The following is a 9,757-nucleotide window of genomic DNA, read 5'->3' as shown; positions in this document are numbered from 1 at the left end:
GATGGTGACAAAGTTTGTGGTGATGGTGGCTGCACTTCACCAGAAAAGCTCAGGATGGAGTTCTGTGCCCTGAAATTACTCACTGCTCCTCAGCATAAAGAGTATTTGTGTTTCTATGCTTGATCTGCTCATGTTTTTCCTCTTTGTTGACCAGTTTGCTGCCAGTGTGTCAAAATAATCTCTAGATTATAGTGAGTCACCACGGAGATCCCTTGAGCAGCAGCGTGGGAAAGTCTTGGGCTCGGTCAGAACAGGCATTTCGAGAGATGCTAACAGTGATGGCGCTCTGACTGCAGTGATGTGCAGAGTTATCGCCCTCCTGGTAATTGCTGGAGTGAGACGCCCCAGTGTTGACTCATCATTCCTCTCTAAAACATCTGGTGATGCTTCCCCAAGGAGGTTACAGTTGAAAGCCTTAGAATTGATGGTCATGTTATGTTAGCTAAATCTAAACTTTTGGATTTTGTTTTGGGGTGGTTTTTTTTTTTTCAACTCCATGGGCCAAGCTGAGGCAGCCAGCTGAGAGCATGGCTACGTCTGGGAGCCAGCACTGTTGTGGCAGCAGCAGCTTTGCTGTTGTCTGCTGCCTGCAGGATGCTCCAATGATGTACTTTGCATCTGTCTAGCACTTAAGGAAAGTTGTGCCAGGGCATTTGCTTCTCTAAAACTATTGTGTTCCTGAAGCTGGGCTAGGAAGCCCGTTTAGCTTCCTGGGAATGGGATGAGGACTGGGAAAGAGCTGTGAGACAGCCAGGGTTGAAGGCTCCCCACAATGACAGCTTGGGATCTGTCCCAGTGGTGACTCTGTTCAGTTCTAATTGATGGGTGTTTGGAGGACAAAAAAATGTGTTACGCAGTTCATCAGTTCTGGCTCTTAAGCTTTCTTTAGAAGCTTTTGATGCCACACAAAACTGCAGCATCGAACAGGAGCTATGGGTGTGTGGTAGGACACTCCTGGGGTCCTGAGCCAGGGGCTGTGCACCAGCGTGCCCACCCTGTCCTTCCCAAGGGGGTCAGGAGGAGCAGTTGGCTTGGTCTGATCTGAATGAACAATACACATGTTCATCATTATAAAATCAGCTTCAGTTTCCCATGGCAGCGGTCAGCAAACCATCCTCAAAGCTACTGGAAACTCGTCCCTGAAGTTGTATTTTCATGCTATAAATCATTCGTTATTGCTGCTGATGAGTAAGTGCTAGAGACCAAACCGCTGACCGGAGGAAGCAGGACTGTTGAAGGTAAATGTCGGTAAAGGCACCACTAACGCTGTTAAAGCCAGCTTTGAAAGGATTAGCATGAGCTTTGTTTCTTAACAACCCTCCCTGTTCTTGCACCTCTTGTTAAATATAACCATCACTTCTAGTTCTATAAATCTGTCCCCTGCAATTTTACATGCTATTATTTTGTGCTTACATGGTAAACCCCTCAGGAAAGGCAATGCCTCACAGCCTGCCTTTGTGCAGAATCCATCCCTTTAGGGTGTCCGATATAACCGGAGCATCTAACAATTACTGGAATTTACAGGCTATGTAATCAGATAACAAGTTCATAAGTGCTGATCGGGAATTTTCTGTTCGTTCCCCAGAAGGGTGTCAACCATGTCAAAGACCGGTCAGGAATTCATTCGCTCCTGTCCATTATTTTTACTGAATTATCATTACAGCACCTTGCTGCGTGTTTCAGGCTGACAGAGACTCAACTCTCCCTCCCCCAAAGGCGGCTGTGCAAAGTGAGACAAAACGTAGGAGGGGTTTGCTGTAGGCACCTAACTTAGGGCTGAGCCAGCCAGCTAGGCTCCCTCTGTAGTCCACAGAAAAGGAGATTTTGGGACCTCCCATCTCTACCTTCTCTTCTGCATTTTTGGAGGAATGTCCCACTCTCTCCACTGGCTGCAATGGCCAGTTTTTAACCAGCGTGGCAGGCTTTAGGTCAATGCATCACAGGTTCCTCAAAGCTTCTGCCCTTGCAAAGATCTCTGCCTGCTGTGGTGGATGATTTGGTTCCTTCTCTTTTAATTTCTCAGGTGATCACCGTAGGAATGAGCCCAAGGCTGTAGCTGGTCAACCTAGGTGCTTGTGATTGGTGATCTTAACACACTCCTGGCACAGCACATGGCACCTCAGCATCCTCCTCTACTTTGGGGCTGGCTGAAGGCAGCATTCCCATAAGATGAGGATGACGGCTGGTAACAAATCTGCAGCTGTTTTGGCTTGCAAAAATGACAGACACTTGCAGAGGCTTTGGGTGTGAAAACCATGGTTATGGAAGACTTGGCAGAGACCTTCCACTCTCCAGGAACAGTCTCCTGTCTTTTTTCTCCAACCTTTGGATAAGGTCCATCACCACGGTGGCTGTGTGCTGCACTACTGACCCTGACGAGGGGGATAATACAGCTTTCTAAGCTGGCATTTGGCCATTTGGTGGGATGAAACAGAGTGCCTTGTGTGTAGGCTGGGCAGCAGAAATATGCCTTGCTGCAATTCGTTCCTCTCGTGCTTGCTTACACCCTGGACAATTTAAGCCCTGTCCTTTATGGCATAAGGTATGCTTAAATTATGTAGGATGGTTATGAAGAAGCTCTAGGCAACACTTATCTGGGTTGTTCTAATTTTTTTTCCCACTGAATAAAGGACTTCAAAGCACCTCTGTGTGATTAACATGTTGTAGATACAGAGTTCTACTGTAATAAAAATAATGACATGTTGCTGCAGTTTTAGGTCTTGATAATGAGTAATAGTTTCATTTTAAAACATGATCTTATCACCCTCCTAAGCAGGTCCTAAGCAGACCCTTCATAGCTCTGCAGGTCAAGTTTCTTTGCCATAGAAGATAATTTTTTTTTTTTCTCTGCCTTACTAAAATTGAAGTCTTAAATTTATGAACCTTCTCATCTTTACATGGTTTTAATTTGCTCTAATTTTGCTGCTAACTGAAAAGATACCTAAAAGAATTACCCAACCTAAAATCTTGGCTTATGTTGTTTAAAAACCAGATTGAAAACCAGCCTTCTGGCATGCTAAATTAGGCTCTCCTAATTAAACACATATAGTACAACTGTTACAAGCCCTCCTTTTCCAGCGATATCTTTGCTTGCTATTTCATTGCGTAAAGAAGTTCTAATTCTCCGTAGAAGTGGAGAGTGCATAGATTTGTTTAGTCTCTAGCTCTGCTTCCAGCTAGAGGATTTGGATTCCTTCAACATTCCTTGAACAAGGAGTTCAAGCCAAAGTTTTCAAAATCTAACGCGGAAATTTGCACGCTTGCTTTGAAAAGAAAGGTTTTGAGCTGTCAGCCACAAGAGGTGGTCACGAAGAAGCCTAAGCCAGCTGTCAGATGGCTATCGCACCGCATGGGGCTCGAACTACCAACTACCCTAAGAATGATAATGACAGCAGTTGATTGAGCGATCCAGGCAACAACATCTGATTTGCAAGTGAATGAGATAATCGCCAACAAATAGGTCTCTAGCCTCCAGGCAGCTGGAGAAGTTGTATAAAAGCACTTGGAGCTCTAAGCTGTTTACCTCCTCCTAACTTCATCTCTTCAGCGGATCGACTTAGAGCCCCGAGTGGGTTTTAGAGACTTTCCATGGAGTACACGCGGGTCCAAGTTCTCCCCTCTGCTTTGTACAGTCTCACTGTAGAAACACTTTAATACTGAAGAGTATTTTTAGGATGGTTATTTAGCCAGATTCTCATCTAATCAAGTGTTCATTCTTTCACATACAGCTACTGAAGTTTAAAGTTTTAACCCTTTCTCTCCTGGGCACTTTTGCGGTCTGGGCAGGTGGAAATACATAGAAAGACTCAGTTTTCAGGAGAGGTCCCAATTTTATCCTAGAGAAAAATAACTCCATAACTGAGTGCAACAGCACTATTTTTTTTTTCTACAGAAAATTAAAAGGAACTAGAACATCTGTAAGTGACAAAGCAGTAGGCTAGGCTGAGCCCAGGTCTGATCTCAAACGGCAGCACTCCTCCTCTTTAGAGAACAAGCCACATCAGCTCCAGACCCTGTCTGATGCCATTTACCATTGTACTTGTGCTAATATTCGCTGTAGCAGGGTCCTTGGCTGCAAATCCTTCTGCGAAAGGAGCTGCTTCTGTTGTATTTAATAATGTATGCCTCAAGGCAAGAGGATGCACTGCAGTCCGTGCCCTGAGGGATGTAGGAACTCACCTCATAAATACCGGACATCCCATCCAAGAGCTCCTGAGAGCAGGCTCCTGCCTCTGCACTGGCTCCAGGTGTGACCACAGAAATTCCACAGTTCTGCTTAGCTAGTGCTTCCGCCGAGCTCTGAAGTAGCCAGAATTTCTAAAAATATTTTAAAACAGAAAGAATCAGATGTAGCTGGGAATGAGGATGAAACTTGGGTGATATTTTTTAGGTTATTTACAGAAAGCACTCTACTCACCAGCCTTTGCAGAGCACCTGGCTGCCCTGCAAGCTGTCTCATGTCATATGTTTGTCCCAGGTGCAGGAAGGGACTGATGGGTGACAGCCTTCACTGCAAGGAGCTGTACACGAGTTGCAAGGGAGCAGGTGTTTTTCTGATCTGCTCCCCGTGTTTCAGACTCACCTGCTTTCCAGAGTGATGTCTTACCGAGGAGACCTGTGCATACCATGCCACAGCCCACATGAAGTGACTGGCCCTCAGCCAGCACTGGCTTTTGCAAGTAGCAGAGGGCTTTAAGCAGCAAACACACTTTTGAAATGTAGTGAAGATGCTGAGGGCAACCCCTTCCTCTTTGTGAGCCGGTGGGAGGATGAAGAGTACCTCTGACCCAACAGTCCAGCACGATCGTTTAACCCCCATCCCTTTCACCACCAGTCCTCACGAAAGAACATCCACTTCTTGCGGATACGTGGACCACACAAAACCAACTGCCAGGAAGCCTTGTCCTTTGCTGTTGATTAAGAAAGGAAGCATCATTTTAGCATCATCATCCAATAGTTTTAAGCTGAAGAGAAAAGGAAACCAAAAAGCAAGAGCTGTGATGCAACATGAACTTTAATTGCAACAGGACAAGGACTTCACAGCAGTAGAACACAGCAATCCAGAGAGTACAGAACATTTGCCGGGTTTGCTGGGGATGGACGTGGTTTTCTTTAGGGGCTGCAGTCTGTAAGATGACCTTCTGTCTCACTTGCATTTGCAGCATTTGAGAGTCAAGTTTGGTTTTTCACCTGTTTGTTTAGGGTGTTTTTGTGGTGGTTTGTTTTTTAATTTTTTTTCATTTTTTTTTTTAAATCCCAGACTATGTGCAAAGTGTAACTTCCAGAATCAAACTGGAACCTTGAGAAGTTTCTCCACTCTACCTCAAAAGCCATGAAACATCAGTCCATATGAGGCCAAAATATACAAGATCTAATTTACACTGATGTTTATTCTTCTATAAACCACTTGGATTTAGACTAAGGCCTTTTCTGTACTTCTCAAGTAAACAGCCCCTGAAACACAGAGTTGGGATCTTGTTCAGATACCTAATACAACAGGAAGGGAAATAAAGTGTTTGGACTTGTTTCTCATAGTGGCTGAGTGCACCCAGCTCCTGAGGATCGCCTCTGAAAGCCATGTTCCTCTGCTCAGTCACAGACTGGGACTTTGCTCTGGTCCCTGCTGGGCCCAGCACCCCAGGGAATCACTGCAGGGCTTAGCAGGGCCCACAGCTCCCACGACAGTAAGTCGTGTACCTGCGGGAATAGCAGGGGTAGGAGTACCGGCCACCCAGCGAGATGCCAGACCCAAAGGAGCTCTGGCCATCCAGGTAGCTCCCGTAACCAAAGGAGCTGCCTATCTCCAGTGGGGCTGAGCTGCCCACGAAGCTCTCCTGAGGGCAGGAGCTGAGGATGGGGCCCGGGAAGACGATGGTCACAGGTGGTGGGTAGACCACGGCACGGGAGTCCCCGCAGGAGGTGACACAGGACTGGCTCCAGGCGTTGGCGTATGGTGCAGGGCAGGTCACGTCGCAGGGTGAGGAGCTGCCGTAGCTGCAGACCTGTTTGTAGGAAGACATCTTTCTGGCTGGGAGTGAGCCTGAAACACAGGGTGGGGAGAGGATGGGTCAAGGGGGACAGCACAGGTGCGTGTGCAAAGGGGAGCCCTCATTTAGTTAAACCATGCAATATGCAGAAAATTACTCTTCTATAGCTAACTATAAAGCATGATTGCAATTCATGTGCAGAAATAATGAAGATTAGAGAACCTGTTAGAAGTTAACAAAGCCTCATTAAGGCTGGATGAGGATTAACCTAGCAATATTTATTTAAATCTGTCCTAAAGCTCTATCTCTGTCTTCATTTGCAAAGCACTCTTAGGCACAGGTAAAATCATTAAGCATTCTTCCTCTGAAACGTGCAAGCATCTCTTGAAGCCCCATGCTCTCCATATAAATCCCATACCCTCCAGAGCCTACCAAGCTGAAAGTTCCAGAATCTTTTCAAATTAAAATAACATGCTTCCAATAGTAAGCAAAAACATTAAGTGCTCAGACATAAGTATACTAAAACTCTTAAAGTGACTTTTCAACTCATAGAAAGGTTTAAGAGAAGTCAGACTTACTCAGTTCACCACCAAGGAGAAGCCGAGAAGAGCAGTTTGAAGAGCTCTGTGCTCCTACCACTTTTATACAGCTCCTCAGAGCAGCTCCAGGGCCTGAGCCATGCTTCGGGCATGCGGCCCTTCCTAGTTACAAAACAAACTTTCCTGCGTTTGCCACGCCAACAGGCGGAGGAAGCCTTGCACGTTGTTTGCTGTTAAGCAATTACTAGCTGAATGGTATCACATCCACGTTGCAGCCTACGGAAATCTTTCATCTCAAAATCAGGACAGCATTCACCTTCAGTTTCTTTCTACGCATTGCAGAAATTAACTTCCTTCTTCCACTTGTCCAAGCTTCAAAGCACATAACTCAAACAGATTAGTAAAACAGGATTGCTGATTTGACAAAACAGATTTTTTTAAGTAATGATTTATTTTGTCATGCTTGGTGTAAAGGTTTTCAAACCTTTTAGTTGCAAAAGGAGATGGAACTTGTAGACCTTGATACCAGCCTTGGCGAGATATCCTTCTGCTCCCCTTTTTTTAGCTCATTTTTATCTCTATAGGTAAAGAAAAAAAAGCATCTATAGACCACAGCCCTTGGCCACTTCAGCTATGGTGATTGGAACAGGTTGCCCAGAGAGGTGGTGGATGCCCCATCCCTGGAAACATTCCAGGCCAGGTTGGATGGGGCTCTGAGCAACCTGATCTAGTCAAAGATGTCCCTGCTCCTTGCAGGGGGGGTTGGACTGGGTGACCTTTGAAGGTCCCTTCCAACCCAAACCATTCTATGATTGTGTTCACAGCTACGGAGAAGCAGCTCTGTGATAGAAGGGCCTGACGTCCATCTTGAGTTCCTACAGCCCTGAAGGGGTAGCAGAGAGAGGGGAAACAGGACATACATGCTGCAAAAGTAGTCTTTTCCCACTTCATTCCTGGTGAGCATTATTACACATTTCCCTGGTTAAAAACAACACAAAAGGTCAAGGAAACCCTCGCTCAGAAACGCTAGGAAGGAATTAGCCTCAGGCACAAGTTACTCCAAAACATACTGACTTTAACAACTCCTTTGTTCCAAAACATCACATTCGACCCTTTCAGACGGTGGGTGCTGGTCTAGCTACATACAGGAGTTTGTGATAAATAAATTACAACTGGGAAATTGCATCCAGCTCCTCATCTGATGTAACAGACCACAGACAAAAGTGAGTGGCCAAATGCTGGGGTTCTTCTGCACCTACGTGTGAGTCCTTTAAGATCATCAGATTCATGTGTTGAAAATATTTCTTACAGCATTTAGTAACTGGAGAGCTGAATTAGATTACACATGATTATTCCCTCTTGACAGCAAAACTCGTTTAAGGAACCGTGTCCCTGCCCTGCACTCAGCTGCGCTCCTGGGGATTCACCAGGCAGGAGGGCAATGCCGTTTTCTCAGTTATTTGTTATAAACAGAGGTATTACCCTGGCCTTACTCCTGAGCCTACTGGTGAACTGTAACACAGAAAACAGAAGATAAATCCAGTCTAGACCCAGGACAAGGTAAAGATACCCTGGGTGAGGAGGCACGGTGGTCTGGAGCAGACTTCCAGCATAACTTCTGCCAAGAATTTGAGGAGAGGTCTTTAGATGCTCTTGTTGTCCCACATGTGTTGCAGCAAGGACAACCCCCCCATCTGCACAAGGCTCTGTCCAGTGGGGACAGTAATCCTGCCTTTCACCATACCTACAACTAATTGGTTTCGTTTATTGGTTCCTGACAGCAGTGAGTGTCTGAGCTCTCTATTTTCATGGTATCTGGGTGCCAACCTCATTCACATAAACTAAGAGATATAGAATTATAATTATAAATAATAACACTAGCAAGTACAAGACATGCCCAGGATCTCCTCCCAGAGGCTCACTTAATTGCCAAGAGATGTTTGGTAAATTATTTGGCCTCACTTAATCATCTCTTCTAAAAATCATCAGTAGTAATTTCCCGTTTTGCATGGGTGTTACACAGAGTGTTATTTTACCTGCTGGGAAAAACGTCTAACATAACACAAAACTGCAAAAGGGAAAGGTTAACTTGGAGGCAGCAGAAATCAGCTGAAAAATCAGGCTGTGGTGTTCACCCAAAGTATTCAGGGATCCCTGAGATCAGTTTAAATGAAGTGAGTTTCATGGGCAAAACCCCAGGTCCCCAGGATCTGTCAGACCTGGAAGGCAGCACTGGAGAGTCCTCACACTGGACCTTCCAAGCCTTGCAACGCAGTGTCCTTGGTCCTGCAAAAATACCTCTGGAATGAAATCCTTAAAAAGCCAGATGGATGATAGCTATGGCTGCTGATGCAACACTAATGGTCATCCGAGCTAGGGCGTGCTCCCAAAGGGGTGGTGGAGGAATGAGGGGTGGGGAAGTACATCTGCAATCTGGGCATCTACAACTGCTTTCTTTCTGTGTTTACAAGGCTGACACTACCCTGTGGAAGTGACTGTGAGAAGTGACCATCTGCAGGTGTTTAAGATGCTGTATGCCCATGCTGTGTGACACATGAAGGTCTGAGGTGAGGTTCCTGCTGCCAGAGTGAGCATGGCAGAGTTGCAGAGCAGTGGGGTATGGGAAATAATAAACCTGTATTTTCCTGTTTCTAGCACATGCCTGTGGGCTCAGCATCTTCAGGAGGGCAGGTCTACACCAGGCAGAGATCTCCTGAGCTAGGAGTGAATCGTTATATTTTCTTCATCCTTGCCCATCCTTGTCTTCTTCCTCCTCAGACTCTGGAAGTGCCCTCACTCTGTGGAGCTCTGTTTAACTCCTGTCTGGAAATCACATTTGCTTTGTGATCATGCCAGTCTAGTCACTTCTCATTTTAATACTCCTGTCCTTATTTCTCAATCTTAGTCTTTTCTTTTTACATCTCAAGAGAACGCAAAATCCTTGGTTTTTCACTGCCTTATACACAGCCACTCATTTGTACAACACCCAAATGAATTGGGTAATTTTTATTGTTGATTTCTTGATGGGATTATTAAAACACTGAGGCTAAATAATGCACTCAGCCACACTTGTTGATTCAGTGGGAGAGCTGGGAGGAGCCCTCAGCACACCGAGTCCTCATTCTTTGATCTCCTGGCACTGTGACACTGAGTCAAGGACAATGGTTTGGAGAACTGTAAGAAACAAAAGAGAAGATCGTGCAGCTCCAAGATACTGACAACCTAAATACA

The 9,757-nt window shown here is 45.5% G+C and overlaps 1 protein-coding gene across 1 annotated transcript; it reads right to left on the bottom strand.

Moving 5' to 3' along the window:
- Positions 1-5,657: 5,657 nt before the first annotated feature.
- Positions 5,658-6,020, bottom strand: LOC104482337 (feather keratin 4-like). The gene has a single exon (XM_010123801.2). The coding sequence runs from the start codon at positions 6,018-6,020 to the stop codon at positions 5,658-5,660; it is 363 nt and encodes a 120-aa protein (XP_010122103.2).
- Positions 6,021-9,757: the final 3,737 nt, after the last annotated feature.

Source organism: Chlamydotis macqueenii, chromosome 28, assembly GCF_036417535.1.
Source record: "Chlamydotis macqueenii isolate bChlMac1 chromosome 28, bChlMac1.mat, whole genome shotgun sequence".
NCBI lineage: Eukaryota > Metazoa > Chordata > Aves > Otidiformes > Otididae > Chlamydotis > Chlamydotis macqueenii.
This window is presented reverse-complemented; position numbering and strand designations above follow the sequence as displayed.